At 40.0% G+C, this 18,961-nt stretch overlaps 1 protein-coding gene across 2 annotated transcripts; it reads left to right on the forward strand.

Moving 5' to 3' along the window:
* The first annotated feature begins 881 nt into the window (after positions 1–881).
* Positions 882–18,697, forward strand: LOC103706183 (E3 ubiquitin-protein ligase UPL3-like). 2 transcript variants are annotated; one of them, XR_003385510.4, is made up of 18 exons: positions 882–2,218; positions 3,031–3,141; positions 3,303–3,419; positions 3,551–3,718; positions 3,796–3,957; positions 6,307–6,558; positions 6,648–6,769; positions 6,894–8,316; positions 12,565–12,660; positions 12,933–14,519; positions 14,617–14,847; positions 14,933–15,037; positions 17,274–17,354; positions 17,448–17,516; positions 17,599–17,727; positions 17,850–17,972; positions 18,051–18,231; positions 18,434–18,697. XR_003385510.4 is itself a non-coding variant. In XM_026804328.4 (17 exons), exons 1-17 carry the CDS (start codon positions 1,331–1,333, stop codon positions 18,114–18,116), a joined length of 5,730 nt encoding a protein of 1,909 aa, XP_026660129.3. In that variant the 5' UTR covers positions 927–1,330; the 3' UTR covers positions 18,117–18,697. The 2 variants fall into 2 exon arrangements, 1 of the variants encoding a protein (XP_026660129.3); XM_026804328.4 differs by having other exon boundaries at positions 927–2,218; positions 18,051–18,697.
* Positions 18,698–18,961: the final 264 nt, after the last annotated feature.

Raw genomic sequence — 18,961 nt, forward strand, 5'->3', positions numbered from 1 at the left:
ACAAAGTAGATTTTCTCGGAGTAAATATGTTGGCAGATTTGAAACCTTTTTTCACTCCATACAAGCAAGAGGATGGAATAATTTATAAATTTTAAATATATTTGTTTTGATCTTGAAATAAATTAGTTAAAATTGTTATTTTATTTGTATTGGTGGGTATGAGCAGGACATACAAGTCAGAAAGATTTTCATTTCATTTAATCCCCTTCTACCATGTAAGGAGAGGCACAAAAGAACGCTGAATCTTCGATTTTTTCAATATTTTTAGGGATCAAGGTGGGCTAATCTCCGGCCGCTACCTATGTGCTTTTTAAGAAAAAATTTCTTTTTAAGCGAGATATGTGTTAGAGAACGGATATATTATTTTGGAGGGAGACTCAGCTTTCTTGGTTGAGTGCTTACTGGAGAAGGGGCGGGGAGAGGCAGTGCACCTGCTCTTAAGCGACACACAACGAATGTTGCGGGAGTGTCGTGCTTTTCAGATTAGGCATATATTTTGGAAGACGAACAAAATTGTTGATTGGGTCACTTCATTTGTTGCCCATCATTCGGAAGAATTCATCTAGATCTAGCAGATCTCTATTTCTTCTTCTTTGTGTAGTTTTCTTACTAGTGATATAGCTAGCTGTGCTAATGGCTAATACAAGCTCTGAGTGAGCAGCCAATTTTTTTTAAAAAATATTTAACCCACACGTGCGCAGGCGCAATTAATCCGAGGTCCACACATGCGCACGCGCGACGTGCGTCCCTTTGTTCGACCCAATGCAACGGATAGAATCCCCGACGATAGAAGAAACCCGACGATAGAAGAAACCCAAGGGCAATGACCGAGCCAAAACTGAGGCTTGCTGTTAAGAAGGCCCAACCGAGCCGAAGAGGACGCCGCCCACTCGTCTATATAAGCAAACCATAAGGGCATATGTTCTGCCCCAAAAGCAGCCCTTCTTCTCGAGAGGAAGCCTCCACACACCCAATGCCCCTAAGCGCTGCGAAACCTCCCATCCCCTCCATTTAATCACCGGACCTCCTACCGTATCTAAATCAAATCACCCCCGATCTCCGCCTCTTCTCAACAAAATCCCTCTCTCTCCTCTCCCCTCAACCCCGAATTCTAAGAACTCCGATCGCCCTCTCCTCCCCAATCCGAAAACCCTAGAGCGATCCATCGAGATCGATCCGGAACCTGGCACGCTCTCGATCAATCCGGCTTTCTTGATCCTTGCGTCGGCGTGAAGCTAGGGTTTTGCCCGCCGATCGTTAGGAGATGATCGGGGCCGACGCCTGATCGCCGCCACCGCCGCCTAGGGCGAGGAGGGGTTTGTGTCTTTGTATGGAAACGCGGAGAAGGAAGCGGGCGGAGGCCTCCTCATCAGCGCCCTCTTCTCAGGCCCCCACCACCCGCGCCTCTAAACGCTCCCGCACCTCCGCCGCCTCCGCCTCCACCTTGTCCAATCCCACCGCCCTCCCTCCGGCTGCCTCCACTCGCTCCCGCCGCAACCAGAACCCTCCCTCCTCCTCCGTCGCCGCCGCCGCCCCTGCCCCCATGGACTTATCCGCCAGCGACACCGCCGCCCGCCGCCGCAGCAGCTCCGGCAAGAATCACCAGCCCCCGGCGGAGCGCGACCGGGAGTCCTCCGACAAGGGGAAGGAGCGAGAGCCGGAGGCTTCCAGGTCTAGGGATAGGGATAGGGATGCTGAACGGATCTTGGGGATGAGCTTCGATGGTGGGGGAGCCGATGATGACAACGATAGCGAAGGTGGCGTGGGTATCCTCCACCAGAATCTGACATCGGCCAGCAGTGCCCTTCAGGGGCTTCTCCGCAAGCTGGGTGCTGGGCTCGACGATCTCTTGCCGTCCTCTGCTGGGTCGGCCTCGTCTTCCTCGCACCAGAGCGGGCGGCTCAAGAAGATCCTTTCAGGGCTGAGAGCTGATGGCGAGGAAGGGCGGCAGGTGGAGGCGCTGACCCAGCTTTGTGATATGCTGTCTATTGGGACTGAGGATTCCCTGGGATCCTTCTCGGTAGACTCGTTTGTGCCAGTCCTTGTGGGCCTGCTCAACCATGAGAGCAACCCCGACATCATGCTGCTTGCTGCGAGGGCCCTCACCCACCTCTGCGATGTTTTGCCGTCTTCTTGTTCTGCGGTGGTGCATTATGGTGCAGTGCCGTGTTTCTGTGCCCGGCTTCTCACGATTGAGTACATGGACCTGGCAGAGCAAGTATGCTCTTTCCTTTTCTCCTTTACTTCGTTCATATTTGCTTTGCACAAATCGGTGTAGGTTGCTCTCTGAAATGTACATTGAATGCTTAGGACCTCAGGCTTTATTTGTTGTTTGATTTGGTCGAAAGCTTTCATGTTTTGAGGACTGACACCACAAACATGGACACTGCTGTCTCGTGGATGAGGTGCAAGATGGCACCGTGCGGTCCACCCATCTGCTTTTTGCTATGCTCACTATTGCTGCCTTAGGACCTTTAACTTTATATGTTGATTTATTGGTTTGAATGCAATCATGTTCTATAATCGACACTTCAAAACATGACTGATATCCTCTCGACAGGTACAATCAGGCCTAGAGCAATCGACCTGTCTTCTTGTCCCATGTCAACTGCTACTGTCCGCTCATAAGCTCTATTTCATTATCAGAATCTCTATCTGGATTTAAAATAGGGTCTCTTTCTGGATTTTATAATGTTGTTTGCCTACCAGACTCAGTGCAGCATGCATGGCTAGCAGTTTGGGCATTGATTTCTGTAGGAATTTCAGCGACTGGTATATGTAGTAAACATTATTTTATTTAGGCACTGTATTACACAGTAGGGTGAGTTTTTTAGTATGTATTGAGATAGTGGCTCCAAGAAAGTTTTAAATCCTTTCTTGTATCTCAAATTCTTCATATGACATGTATGCATGACATCTTTTTTTTCTCACTATATATACATATGTGCGTGCGTGTGCGCGCGCGCGCGCTCCATGGATTGCATCTACCAATCTGGATCTCATTATTTGTTTTACTCATGTATCTCTCAGTCTTTGCAAGCTCTCAAGAAGATATCGCAAGAACACCCTACTGCTTGTTTGCGTGCTGGTGCACTTATGGCGGTGCTGTCTTACCTTGACTTCTTCTCCACAGGAGTCCAGGTATTATATAGTTTCTAAGTATACATTCTTGTTGATTTTTTACTTTTAATGGTTATTGGATGTTTGTTTTGCTTCTTGAGAAGCAAATTTCTCCTCCTTTTCTTTAGCTCCTTTTTTTTGCATATTATGTTCACATTAGTTGTCAATTTTTTTTTTTCCAGAGAGTGGCATTGTCTACAGCCTCGAATATGTGTAAGAAGCTCCCATCAGATGCAGCTGACTTTGTAATGGAAGCAGTTCCTTTGCTCACAAACCTTCTTAGCCATCATGATTCAAAGGTAAATCAGATGTTCTGTAACCTATGACTTGTGAATTATATATTGTCTGGTTAAACTGATTGCTTAACTTTTATTGAAATTTTAACAACTTCATTTGTCCATCTTTTGCTCACTGCTAATTTTAATGGCAGGTGTTAGAACATGCCTCTGTTTGTTTGACACGTATTGCAGAAGCATTTGCCTCAAGCCCTGAGAAACTGGATGAGTTATGTAATCATGGATTGGTTGAACAAGCTGCTGGACTTATATCTGTTAGTAATTCAGGAGGACAGGCTTCTCTGAGCACATCGACATACACGGTATGAGCATTATGAGACTGTTAATTCACTAATCTAGATTTGTTTTGCTCAAGCCTATTTTGAAATGTTAATTTCAGGGTTTGATTCGCCTTCTCTCAACATGTGCAAGCGGATCTCCGTTAGGAGCTAAAACTCTTCTCCTTCTTGGAATCAGTGGCACACTTAAAGATGTTCTTTCAAGTTCTGGTCTGGTTGCTGGTGTTTCCGTTTCTCCTGCTTTAACGAGGCCTGCAGAACAAGTATGTTATGTGTCTCTTACTTTTGTTGTGTTGTCTTTGTGAGCTGGCTGGTTTCTTTAGAGTACTATGATATGTTCTTTTTAGAATATTATTATATTTTACTGGTTTCTTTAGAGTACTATGATATGTTCTTTTTAGAATATTATTATACTTTAAGTAAAATCACGTTGATGTATATTAAAATCATGGCTAATATAAATGGCGAATAATGTATTATAAAATAATGTGTAGATGGATTGATATTATTTTAGTTAGTAAAGTAATTGTGATCAATGTATTATTTAATAAGGCTGACTATTTGGCAAGCCACTTTATGGTTACCACCCCTTTTTGGATAAATGGTCCACCTTTACTTGTGTTGCGCTGGGCATTAGAGTAAGTGATATCATTTGATGCCATCAATAAAGTGTACAGGGTTGAAATAGTCGCTTCCTTTAAACACCTAATTATTGAATATATTTTGGATCTTGCACAACAAGATCTAGTGTCATGAAGGGGCATTTCCCTTGACAAGTCTAGCTTCACTTCATCAATTGTCTTCGTTCTGACATATTAAAAGTGTTAGAAGCCAAATAGTATCCTATTGCTTGAAAATGACCTTCAAAATAAGGTTATATGGCCCACTACTTGCCTCACCAAGTATCCAATTGCGTTAGTGGCCATTTTATGTAGGCTTGCTGCCAAGCAGGCGTCAAAGCAACTTGCCTAAGGATGGGCAACACAAGTGTGTCGTGTTTAGACTATCTATTGGGGGAGTTCAGCTATTAGGTGGTTTTATCAAGGGCTTAGGAATGTTAGGCAGGTGGGTTTCCACCATGCTTTACCCCCTTTTTTCTCCCCTTCTGATGGTTTATAGATTCCTTTGCTTCGTCATGGCTTGCAAATTACAAGTTTTAAATAATTCTTATTTAATTATCACCTTCCAACTTTATTTTGGTTATTTGTAATTTGATTGAATTGCTTGTTGCACGACCTTTGATCATGTTTCTTTTGAGAGATAAGTAACACTCCAAGAAATGCGGTACCATCCCGAACCGCGCGGTTCGGCTCGTATTCAAGTGTACCAAGCCATATCAGCGGTGGACCAGGATGGTTCCGGCATTCAAAATGAGAAACCGATGGAGGGGGAGAGGGAGAAGAAAAGAGAGGAAAAGAGAGAGCGAGAAAGGGGGAGGGAGAGGAAGACGGAGGGAGAGAGATGGAGGGTGGCGGAGTGCCAGTAGAGGCTGTTGGAGGGTTGCAGAGGGCTGGGGAGGGGCACGGATGAGGGGCTCCCCCAGCTAATGGAAGTTCCCAATGCTAGATTATCTACTCTTGCCATCTTTCCCCCCCTTGAATTGTGGCATAGTTATCTAAAAACAATAGTGAAAAGATAAGTCAATATAAACTGTGGCTAACCTATGATAAAACTAATATGCGTCAAAGTAGAAATTTTTTTTGACCTGATTAAACTTGAACCTTATGTTATTAGGTATCTGTCGGACATTGTTCTAGATGTTTGGTATGGCAACAATGATATATATATATATATATATATATATATATATATATATATATAAGATTAAGAAATCGAATCATATTCAGCTTTTATGTGAAAGGCTAGTGAGATAGCTGATGATTTTTGCTCTCCAGTTGTAAGATACTTGCCGTGCAGGTTGACTAACATATGTAGCTATATCCTTATGGTCTGATAGTAGCTCTCTTATATCCTTTGTTTGTATTTTTTAGGTCTGAATTATTTATAGATCTGTCATAACTCACATTTCTTAACAAAAATGAATCTAACTAGCCCATGTACATTTGTTATGCATTAATGCTTGCATTCTGTAATACCAGACATAGTAATATTTTCTCTGGCTGGGTCGCTCACTGAAGTTGTAGATGATGGGATGTGGATTGTCTTCTATGAATGAAGTGTCATTGGAAGTCTTCCGCATGGTTGATTAATGCATATGGAAGTATTTTTTTAAATTATGTTTCCTTCTTTTGTTATACAGCTTTGAACTATAGGAGTATTTAGTTTGACACTACTATTTGGTTATCAGCTTTCCACCTTCACAAAAAGAACCTTGTTTCATTTGTTTACTGAATGATGGTAAGGAACGGACGTTGGTGTCATGGTAAACAAGTTACATGCCTTTCGTTCTGTGATTATGCTATCTTAATTCATCTTTGTATCACTTGCATGAAGTCTTTTCCTTCCATAAATTGTTTAAGACCTGGGTCTCAGTAAGATTTTACAGCTTGGAAGAAACTTAATTTTTAATTTTTTTACCAATATGGAGGTCATATTGGACTTCTCTTTGTGATGTTTAGAGCATGCAACTAATTTCTTTTATTGTTATTTAGATTTATGAGATTGTCAACCTTGCGGATGAGCTCCTTCCTCCTTTGCCTCAAGGAACCATTTCTCTCCCAATATGCTACAATGTTCTTGTTAAAGGATCAGCTGCAAAGAAATCTCCTGCTTCCTCTTCACACAACAAGCAGGAGGAGACTGATGGAGCAAAAAATGAAGTTTCATCTCGTGAAAAATTATTGCATGACCAACCCGAACTTCTCCAACAGTTTGGAAAGGACCTACTTCCTGTTTTGACACAGGTTCTCGGCTTAAGTGCCCCCCTCCCCCCTGCGCCCAAACTCACTTTTTTTCTTCATACATTTTAACATCTGCTTTATTTGTCGAGCAGGTATATAGTTCCAGTGTAAATGGTCAAGTTCGTCACAAGTGTCTTTCTGTTATTGGGAAGTTGATGTATTTCAGTTCCGCTGATATGATTCAGGCTTTGCTTTCTCTGACAAACATTTCCAGGTACTATTGTGCATATATTATATATAATATGTAGTTAGCTTCATGGAGATTCTTGCAGGGAAAAAAGATTGAGCACTTTGTACTTGTCGTCTAATAACTGTTTCATCATACTTCTGATGTGCAGCTTCTTAGCGGGTATATTAGCTTGGAAGGATCCCCAGATCTTGATCCCTGCTCTTCAGATAGCAGAAATACTAATGGACAAGCTTCCTGGAACATTTACCAAGATGTTTGTGAGAGAAGGTGTTGTTCATGCTGTGGATGCGCTGATATGCTCAGGTTCCTCAGATACTGTTCCTTCTCAAACATCCATCTCCGAAAAGGATACTGATTCTTTACCAGGGATGTCGTCACGTTCTCGGCGTTATCGACGGCGTAATAGTAGCTTAAGTACGGAAAGCAGCTCGTTCGATGAGTCAAAAGGTTCTGCTGTACCAGGACATATTGGCTCTCCTCCAACATTGGTAGAAGTCCCAACTGCGAATTCTAGTCTTCGTGCTTCAGTCAGTTCGTATGCCAAGTCTTTCAAGGATAAGTATTTTCCCACTGATCCTGGGGCAGCAGAAGTTGGAGTTAGTGATGATCTTCTTCATTTGAAAAATCTTTGCTCAAAGTTGAATGCGAGTATTGAAAATGTCAGGACAAAAGCTAAAGGTAAATCTAAGGCTTCTGTTGTTTGTTCCTTTGATATCTCAGCTAGTACCGAGGAACAACTGGATGGGGTAATAGCAGAAATGCTGGCTGAACTAACTAAAGGAGATGGTGTATCCACATTTGAGTTTATTGGCAGCGGAGTTGTTTTGGCACTGCTAAATTATTTATCGTGTGGAACATTTGGAAAGGAGAGAATTTCAGAACCTAATGTGCCTAAACTTCGCCAGCAAGCACTCAGACGATACAAGTCATTTATTTCAATTGCACTTCCTCTTGACATTAAGGAAGGGACTGAAACTCCCATGACGGTGTTGGTTCAAAAGCTTCAACATGCTTTGTCATCTTTAGAACGTTTTCCAGTTGTACTGAGCCATTCATCAAGGTCATCCAGTAGTGGAAGTGCACGCCTTTCCTCGGGTCTTAGCGCACTATCTCAGCCTCTCAAATTACGTCTATGCCGAGCACAAGGTGAAAAATCTCTTCGTGATTATTCATCAAATATTGTACTTATTGATCCACTTGCAAGGCTAGCATCTGTTGAAGAGTTCCTTTGGCCAAGAGTACAGCGGAGTGAGTCTGGACAGAAGTCATCAGTGGCAGCAGGCAACTCTGACTCTGGAGTTGCAGCTACTGCAGCATCATCACCATCCATGCCAACTCCAACAGGCCGTCGCCCTTCAACCAGATCTAGGTCATTGGTAACAATTGGAGGTACTGCTAGAAAGGACTCTCATGAGGGTTCAGCAAATTCTTCAAAAGGAAAGGGTAAAGCTGTTTTGAAATCTACTGCTGATGAGGCAAGAGGACCACAAACAAGAAATGCTGCACGCAGAAGAGCAGGTTCAGAGAAAGACTCAGAGACGAAACCAGCACATGGCGAATCTAGCTCTGAGGTTTGTTTATGCTATCGAAATTCTGGTTCTTAATTATTGACATGATGCTCTTTCTTTGCCTCAATATTTGTCTTAGTATACGTAGGATTTTTGGGTTAGTTGATAAACTTGGTTCTAGGTACTGGTTCATCCAATAACAGGAAAACAACATGAACTTCTGCAGTTTTCTTTTCCAATGGAAAAATGGTGATGGTCACACCCCAATTATTTTGATCAAATTTTTTTTCTTGACGATCAAGCGATCGTGGCTGTCTAGTCATGCTCCAGAAAACCTACATTAAGGCCCTCTTATACCATGCTTTTCGAGTTAGACACACTCTATCCTATGTTAGTAGTTGAGTCTTCTCAACACTAGACTTCTTTCTAATGTTGCTTTTACTCTCTCTTTTGACCCTTCCATACATCATGGGGGTTTGTTGCTCATCGAGAATTAGCAAAATGCTAAATTGTTACTAAGATAATAGAAATTAACTGCCCAACCAACTCATCTAATACTTGTCTTGACCGAAAATATTTTTCTTACATACTTCTCTTAGATGCTATATTTTGTTGGGATGCTTGGGCACCCCTGAGCTAGCTGAGCTGCATTGAGGATTAACTAGGCAGTTGGGACTGTCATTTGAATATCTATTCATGTTTGACAACCATCTTGATTATTTGTATTTCCATTAAGAAACAACCATATCTAATTTACTAATATGAACATCACATATATAAACTTCAATATCTGTTATTCTGTATATATGCGGGTGCAATGATATTCAAATGTAATGACGATGCTGACAAACACAATTTTTTGGAGTTCATCACTGTACCTTGTTCCTTAGCATTGACAACCATTCTGATTCTCAATTAGCAAAATAATGATCTCTCCAAAACAACCTTTCTGGTTCTCAATTAACAATTTACTGACCTCACCAATATGATGTGCCATTCCTTATTAATCTTTTCCTTTATTGTTTTCACTGTCTAATAATATCTTGGTATCTCCAACATGGTGCATCATTCCTTGAACTTCTGCCCTCTCTAATGTTTCTCACTGCCTGTTTGCTTGTGCTCCATATATTCATTCACCCTTTTATTGCACATAGAACCTTGAAGTGTTAAATGAAGGTTTGAAAACATACTTTTGGCATCTAGTTTCTGTATGCCGAGTGATTTCCTGTTTGGTGATTTATGCAGCTTCTACAACTTTGACCATGGAGTAACATACATGAAAGTACAAAAAGAAAAAGAAGAATGATTGAAAGTAAAAAAGTCAAAAAAAAGAGAGAACATTTGCAGAGAATATTATTTTGGGGACTACTGGTTGTATAAATTATGATGGTTTTTTGGCCAAATGATCTCAATATTTAAGAGATAAAAATAGCATATGTTAGGAATCATGCTTTATCATTGTTGGTATAATATCTGATTCTATTTTTTGGATGACAATTCCATACATTGCAATTTTTCTTTCTGTGGTAATTAATCCAGGTTCAAAAACTGATCTCACAAATTGTGAAGCTGCACTTCTGGATTCTATCTTGGCAAGTGTCCGTTCTCTTGTTTCTCCTCAAAAATTCCTAAAGATTAATTACACTTAGGGGTGGCAATGGGTTGGGTTTGGTTTGCTTCGGGCCAGCTCGAGCCATGTCTGGTTCAGAAAACTCTCAACCCCTATTCAGCCTATTTATAATCTGGTTCAGAAAACTCTCAACCCATATCAGCCCTACCACCACCAACCCATTTCAGTTTTCACTCATCAGTCATATTTTTAACTGAAAAAGAAAGCCAAACATGGTATGCAAAATGACAAACAGCAAAATCAATTATAGCTTCAAATATACCGTCACAATCACAATTTGAAATTTGACATATATAACAGCTATAAACTAAGGGTGGAATTAGCTAAAAATGCAAACCCACATCCCAAACCCATCACTCTCTATAACCTTTTGATATTTTTTTTTTTTTTTTTTTTGAACTGAATCACATGGAGAAAATTAGAGAAGTATCAACTATGTGAGGTCTGGGTGTTGGTTGATTCATGACCGGATCAAGCCTGGTAACCCATCAGGTTCGGAAGATAAACAAAGACTCACCAGTCTAAATCAGGTTGATTTAGGTTGGCTGGAACCAGTCCGTCTTAGAAAAGCCCCTCCTAAACCCATTTATTGCATGTGGGTTCATGCAGGCTGGTGGGTGCAGGTCAGATTTTGCCACCCTTAATTACATTGTTTCAAGTTCTATTTTGCATGATTAGATTGGAAGTCTGGGAGTGTTTTGGGCAGAAGAGATAACATTTTAGCTTAGTTAACTTTTGCCTTTGCTTTATCTAAGAAAAATGCCCACCAATGTAGGGTTTAAATTATTGGACATGAGAATATTGATGCAGGTGTTCTCCACTTAATCCTTGGTGTAAATTATGTTTAGAAGATTTTAAATCAATGCTTTTCTTCCTTTCTAAATAAGAAAAAGTGTGTTCTCATTTTGGTTGACTTGTCTTTGCTCTTGCTTGGACAGTTGGCATTGTGGGCATATTTTGGAAATATTAATCATATATTCTACCCTACTCAGCAGTGTTAAAGCTTTATTTGATTAAAGCTTTATTTGATGGAGAATTGACTACACTTTGGATGTTATGATTTGTGTTCTGTTGGTCGGTTACAATGTGTCTTGCCTGCTGGTCGGTTCTTCAGCGGATACTTATCTTGTTCTTTTCCAATTGGGTAGCTGGGGATGGTCATGTGTCTTGACTTGTGCCCAAATGGAGCTGTTCATTTTTTTCCTTTTTTGGGGTGGGGGGTTGGTTGATGGGTGAGACAAGTTTAGATTCCGTCATTGCTTGGCCAAAACCTCCATGGTGCCAAATCTTAGCCATTGATAATTGGAAATGGAGTTTGTCTGTTTATACTCCCTAAGACTTTGTAGTCCTAGTGGTTTAATGAATACATCATCTTGTAGACAACCGTTGGGGTTGTCAGCTCTACTTTATGCTGTGAAGTTTATGAATTAATCACCCAAGCATCGTGCATAGTGGAGCCAGTGGCTCTAAAGATCAACTTTTAATATTGCAGTCGGCTACAATTACAGAATGCTATAATGGCTGTGGTAGTGTGCTTATTACTAGAGTTCTGTTCAATAAAATACTAATGAAAACAAATCTTATTATCAGTAGTCAGGCAAAGAGTGCTTCGAGTGGTTGTCTTCCCAAGAGAACATTTGAAATTGTGGAATATATGTTTAATATTGGGACTTGAGCAAGCGGAAGCTTTCCTCATTGTAATCAGAAGAGAACTGAAGGTGCTGATTGGTTAGCTAGAACAGGGGTTATCTTGTTCAGAATAAGTTCCCAGATAACAAAAAGAAAGCCTAGAAGGTTGATTAATCCATGAGATAAATTGATTCTATCCAGGCAATACTCATTAGTTGTTTAGCATACTGAAACATGCTATATAACTGCTACATTCACTGTTGCAGATATGCTTGTGATGTCTATGCACGTTGTCATTCACCATCTCTTTCATCATCAATGTCATCGTCGCTGTTGTCATTTTGTCATCATCATCTTTGGAAACACTCTGCTGGATGCCCATATACATGCTGCTGCATTGTATTTTTTGGCCTTTTGTACTGCTTGAATTTTTTGGGTCAACTTGAAATACTGTCTTTGATTGTTAGACAGTGTAAGAGTCTGAAACTATTATCTAGTTGATTAGTGATTTTATCCTTCTCATGGTCAAGCCTGGTCTTGTTTATAATAAACTAATATATTTCTTCGCCTGACCATCTGAATTCCATAACCACCCGAGAAATCTTCGAGTCTGTTGCCACTCTGCTGTGGTGCCCTAGAGGCCTTTAAGCTGTTGTCTACTCTTTGCAGTCTGATGAATTAAAAATAGAAATTTGGCCATATCTAATTTCTTAATATTTTAGTAATTCTGTAAATAATATGGCTTTTAATGTCATGTTTGATTGGAAAGACTGTCCTTTCTCAATCTGGTTTGAGTGACTGTAAGATGCATACCATGTGAAGAGCTGGAACAGGCATTGGTGCTAGTTTAATGTTGTTGTTAGCTATATTCTATTCAATGAGAAACCTCAATGTTATGTAGGAGTAGAATGTTTTCAGTACATAGTGGAATTCCTTTATAATTTACTAAACATTGTCATTTTGTTGCACTTTGTTTCTGTTATTTTGAGACACTGTTGCATGTATGTTTGTGCATCATCATCACCTAATATGACATTGTTCATGCTATGCAGGATGAGGAGTTGGACATGTCTCCTGTTGAGATCGATGATGCTCTGATGATTGAAGAGGATGATTTCTCAGATGATGAAGATGATGATCATGATCAGGTTGTCTGGTTAACCATATATGTTGTGTTTTAAATTTTAATTTCTACGCAGTTGATTAAGCACTTCTATTTTTCTTATTACTGCTGATTCATATTACCGTGCTGCTATTTGTCTAATGTAGGTGCCAAAAGGTGATTTTTATGTTTTCCAAGATATGAATAGTGTCTATCTGAGACTAAATGGAAATGGATTTTGACAGAAATTCCCTCTGATCTTACTTATTCCACATTTAATTATGTCGTGATGGTCGCTGATATTTGTTACTCTTTCAGGTCCTGAGAGATGACTCTCTTCCTGGTTGTGTACCAGACAAGGTACATGATGTCAAATTAGGAGATCCAGCTGATGATGCTACAGTGTCTTCTTCGGCAAGTGACAACCAAGCACAACCTTCATCTGGTTCTAGTAATAGAACTACCTCAGTCAGAGGCCCAGGGTCTGCTGAATACCGAACTGGAAGTACTTTTGGTTCAAGGGGTAGTGCAATGTCATTTGCTACTGCTGCGATGGCTGGGCTTGCTTCTGTGAGTGGGAGAGGTATCAGGGGTGGTCGAGATCGTCATGGGCTGGTGTCTGGTGATAGTGTAAAGGACCATTACAATAAATTGATGTTCACAGCAGGAGGGAAGCAGCTCAGCAAACATTTGACCATATATCAGGCTATCCAACGCCAGCTTGTGCTTGAGGAAGACAATGATGAAAGGTTCAATGGATCTGACCTGCCTAGTGATGGAGGCAGGTTCTGGAGTGATATATTTACTATAACTTACCAAAAGGCTGATAGCCAGGTTGAAAGGGCTTCTCATGGAGGTTCAACCTCAAAGTCTAAATCTGTTTCCTCCTCCAAATCTGGTTGCGACTCTCAGTGGCAGCAAATGTCCCTTCTTGATAGCATCTTGCAAGGGGAGCTGCCATGTGACCTTGAAAAGTCTAATCCTACTTACAACATTTTGGCATTGTTGCGAGTACTGGAAGGTCTGAATCAGCTAGCTCCTCGCTTAAGAGTGCAGACAGTGTCTGACGATTTTGCTGAGGGGAAGATTTCCAGCCTGGATGAACTCTATAGGGCTGGTGCGAAGGTTCCTTCTGAAGAGTTCATTAGTAGCAAGCTAACCCCTAAACTTGCTCGGCAAATTCAGGATCCTCTTGCATTGTGCAGTGGCAGTCTTCCTTCATGGTGTTACCAAATGACCAAAGCATCTCCTTTTCTGTTTCCTTTTGAAACACGGAGGCTGTACTTCTATTCAACAGCTTTTGGACTATCCCGTGCCTTGCATCGGCTTCAGCAACAGCAAAGTGCTGATAGTCATAGTTCATCAAGTGAAAGAGAGGTCCGTGTTGGTAGATTGCAACGACAAAAAGTTCGTGTTGCTAGAAACCGTATCTTAGATTCTGCTTTAAAAGTTATGGACTTGTATTGTAGCACGAAGGCTGTTCTTGAAGTCGAATACTTTGGTGAAGTTGGCACTGGATTAGGTCCAACTCTGGAATTCTATACTCTCTTAAGTCAGGACCTGCAAAAGGTTGGATTAGGATTATGGAGGTCCAGCTCTACATCTGACAACTCTGCCATGGATATTGATGGAGTTGAGATGAAAGATGGAAATACTGATGATGGTTCAGAAGCAAAGAAACTTAGTTCTGATTTTTCTGTTGGAAGTAGAGATCTTATCCATGCTCCATTTGGTTTGTTTCCTCGCCCTTGGCCTCCTAATGCAGATGCTTCTGATGGAAGCCAGTTCTCTAAGGTTGTTGAATATTTCCGTTTGGTTGGTCGAGTAATGGCAAAAGCTCTACAGGATGGGCGGCTTTTGGATCTGCCGCTGTCAACTGCATTCTACAAACTCATGTTGGGACAGGTAAGTTACTGAGGTACCTGTGTATATGATTTTGTATCTGATTTCCTGTGTGACATTTATTTTGGTATCATATGTGACAATTTACGGTTCACAATAGGAACTTGATGTGCATGACATTATCTCATTTGACGCTGAGTTTGGGAAGATATTGCAAGAAATGAAAATCCTTGTTCATCGCAAACAGTTTTTAGAGGCAACAGCTGGTAATGATCAAAAGACAATTTCTGACTTGCGTATCCGTGGTGCTCCTGTTGAAGATCTGTGTCTAGATTTTACACTTCCTGGTTATCCTGATTACATTCTTAAAGGAGGAGGAGAAGGCATCCTGGTAAGAAGCAGAATGTTTAGCATTGTTTGCCCTAATTCATGACTATCTCACTACAATATTTTTGAATTACTGATGGCCCTTGCAGGTTAATATCGACAACTTGGAAGAATACATCTCCTTGGTAGTTGATGCAACTGTTAAGACAGGAATTATGTGGCAGATGGAAGCATTTAGATCGGGGTTCAATCAGGTAATTCCAAATTTCTGGATTGCCAGTAATTGCTTTGCAGCATTCACTAAATTTCATGCTTCTCTTTTGTTTTGTTTAGGTAAACTTGGTCATGTCAAGGCCCATTGCAGTACACGTGTTACATGATTGAAAAAAAGAATATATTCATCAAAATAACAATAGGGTAATAATTTAACAAATATGCTATTTAAAACCATGCTGGAAAAATCCATATTTGATTAATTTAATCATAAATTCATCATGATCATTATATATTTTTATGCTAGTCTACATGATATGAACAAGTATATAATAAGTGTTGGCTGTTGGCAGGATGTAGTTTTAGGACCGAAAATGAATATGAACACTTTAATCAGCAAATAGTTGAGATCGTATCCATCATTAAGTAGGGTAACTTTTGCTGCTCAGTTATGGTTCAGCTTTAACTGGTCAGGTTTGAAGATTCTGTTTTTTAGGGCTGATTTGCCTGACCATGTCTGGTTGATATTTTAAGACTAGTCATTCCAATATTAAAGGTCACTGTAGATGGTCCAACATGAAGTAAGTCGTAGTCCCAAAATATTCATCAACTTAGGTGGCAACATTAGTCTTTAACACCAAACCATGGTTGAGACAATTGGGCAGCTCCTTGTATGCACCTATATGGTGATTAATTTTCATGCTTGACCTGAAGAAAGTCCCACAGGAAGCTCCTCGAACAAGTAGTTATAAGAAGTGGTCAGTTTTATGATAAAATAAGCATTCTTTATTGATCATAAAAGCTACTTTCAAGGACATGATGCTTGTAGAAAACTAAATTTATGCAACAACTTTGTTAAATAATATTATAATGAATGCTTACTTTTCCATGATCCAATTCCATGCACTTCTTTTAACTTCTGAACTTGGAGTTCCCTGTATTATGTTGTTTGTTTCAAACACCCCTCATGCGCCGTCCCAAAAAATGAAAAAGAAAAAAAAAAGAGCAACTGTATTGGCTGAGCTAGCATCCACTGTTATGTATGCGACATGAGACACTCCAAAAGAAAAGGCACATTTCTGAAAGTATCGTCTATAATACTTGTCTCAGCTACTCCTGGATTAGATTACAGATTAGGCAAAAGTCCCAAGTACATGGACCAAACACAAAAGGATTAGACCCAAGTTTATCAGAAGCACCTAAGTGAATAGATTGAATTTAGTATATGATGTAACAAACTACTTTAACCTTAATTTCAGAAAATTAGTTGGTTAGGATGCCGAGATCATATTATTCTGACTGATTAATATTGGGAAAAAAATACTGTGGGTTGAATTTTTCTTGTAAACCCAGACCTAAAGATGTGAATATACCATAAAGTCAATGTGGACCTGCACCCAGTAAATCTGTTTTTCCTTCAAATTTATGAAATTTTAATGGGGGATATAGAAATGGAGATTTGATTCACCTGGGTGAATGGCTTGAGACTTTTCAATTAAGGTCCATTTGAAGATTAAAGGGATCTAAAGTTATCCTGTTTAGGTGTTGCTTGTCAGACTGAAATGGTGGTTGTTCCTTATTTTACCTGAAATATCTTTAAGTAAATGTTCCATTCACTGAAATGATATATATGGAAATAAGGCCTTTTCTTTTCAGTTGTCTCTCTATTTAGTCATAATTCAACACTATTGCTACCGCGCACTGCAGTTTTTGGAGTACCGCGGCACATATGCATGCCTGTGCCAGGCAACCCAGACTGACATGTTCAACACCTAATATTTTGTTATTGTTACATATTGTCCATGATTGTTGTTGCTGGGTGTCAACACATATATGATTTTTGTCGCTTATGAATGGAGGTTATAGTGGGTCAGATGGGATTTCATATGTTAAAGTGTTAAGGTTTCTAATATGTTACTGCAGCAAAACAATGGAAAAGTGCCTTCATGTTATATAATTGACTGCAATGCTTCATAGAAATTCTTCTTAGAGAATGTTTTAGGAATTTTCTTTTTCCTCTATGTACTTCGAAGTGAAAACATGTCTTAGGTATTCTACTTCTGATTTACTTAAAATAAGAAAAATTTAGTTAGAGTGGTGAAAATAAAACAAAGCAAGAAAGCAGAAAACAAACAAAAAGGCTACACAACATGTGTGAGGTTATGACTCTTATGTTGCTTAATTAAAATAAGCCGTTGATGATCCAAGTCGTGCATTCTGTCAGAGATTCTGTATATGTCACGACTCTTATGTTGCTTAATTGACAATTGTTTTCAGGTCTTTGACATCTCGTCTCTGCAAATATTTTCTCCGCCCGAGCTTGATTACCTGATCTGTGGTCGTAGAGAATTGTGGGTGGTAAGATATTTTTTATCACCTACTGTCGCCATATTGATATTTTACATCTATCATTCTTGGGAATGTATGAATAATCATTACTACATGCTGCAGGCTGAAACACTGGCGGAACATATTAAGTTTGATCATGGATACACTGCAAAAAGCCCAGCAATTATCAATGTATGTGCTCACTTTAAAACATTTGACTTTCTGCACAAAATTTTTATCAGCTGGTATATATGAGTTTCAGTTGTTCTTTCAGCTGCTCGAGATTATGGCAGAATTCACGACGGGGCAGCAGCATGCTTTTTGTCAATTTGTGACTGGTGCTCCCAGGTTTCCACCTGGTGGCCTGGCTGCATTGAACCCAAAGCTGACTATCGTGAGGAAGGTATTGTTGTTTTTCTCTTCCTTTTTTTGGGAGCATGTTTAACATAGTGTTGCTTAGATGCATTGCTGTCAACGTTCCCATGCTCGTGCTTTAATTAGCTCTAACTAAATGGTTAATGACAGCATTCTTCGACTACGACAAACACATCATCGAATGGAACTGGAGTGTGTGAATCAGCTGATGATGATTTGCCTAGTGTTATGACATGTGCCAACTACCTTAAACTTCCTCCCTATTCAACAAAGGTTTTTCCCCCTGCTCTGGAACTTTCTCAGTTTTGAGATTTGCCTTCTTGACTGCAGGGTTGGTTACATTCATTGCAGGAAATCATGTACAAGAAACTGCTTTATGCTATCAGCGAAGGCCAGGGATCATTTGATCTGTCATGAGCCAAAGACCAACTATCAATGAGGGATGCTGCCTCATTATGGGTGTTCATCTGCTTCTTTTTAAATAGATTGCCCATTCTGCTCAACATCAGTCTCGTCTCGCACCTTTATACAGGTAACATCTGGGTCTGTCTCCATCTCAACATCTGTCAAAAGTCTTTTTTTTTCCTGATTCTCTCTTTTGTGGGGTTGGTTACATGTTTCTTTTTTTCGGGTTCCTGTATATGCTCATTCCTCGTAGTGGCCCAACAAATGTTACTTGCTCTGGCCGAATTTTCCTTTTGGTTCTTACAATAACTTACATTATTCACTGTCAGCTAAATGTGATACTGGTCCGGCAATTTGAAGCTTTGAAGAGGGAATGCAGAGCTCTGTGCCATTGCTTGTAAATAAAGATAAAAGTTTCATCTTATTTATAAGTTAGAGTATGCCAAATAGCTTTTGATGTCTTGAGGAAGGAATATAAGAAAAGAAATTTAATCTTTCAAATTGATTTCAGCTGTGCTGCAGCATCTTCTTCCCCTTCTTCAGTTTTGCTTGATTATGAAATTTGGTGTAATAAATGTCTTCCTTTTGCATTATTGGGCTGAAGGCGAATTAGAATATAATTTTTTGTTTGTCCGGAGGTTGCTGAGAAGTTATTGCACGATCATGTGGACGACTAATTGGTGGTGGCGGCGGCTTGATCTCGCTTTACTGATATACCACGAACAATGAAAGGGAACCAGTGATTTACTTACTACTTTTTTTAATAAAAAAATTTAGGTCTCGTTTGGTATTGCCTTTATGTTGATTCTTGTTTTCAAAAATTTAATAAAACGGATTAGACTAATTATGTGTATGGT

This window comes from Phoenix dactylifera, chromosome 3 (assembly GCF_051530095.1).
Source record: "Phoenix dactylifera cultivar Ajwa chromosome 3, Ajwa_hap1_PhDact_Kaust_v1.1, whole genome shotgun sequence".
NCBI classification, from domain to species: Eukaryota; Viridiplantae; Streptophyta; class Magnoliopsida; order Arecales; family Arecaceae; genus Phoenix; species Phoenix dactylifera.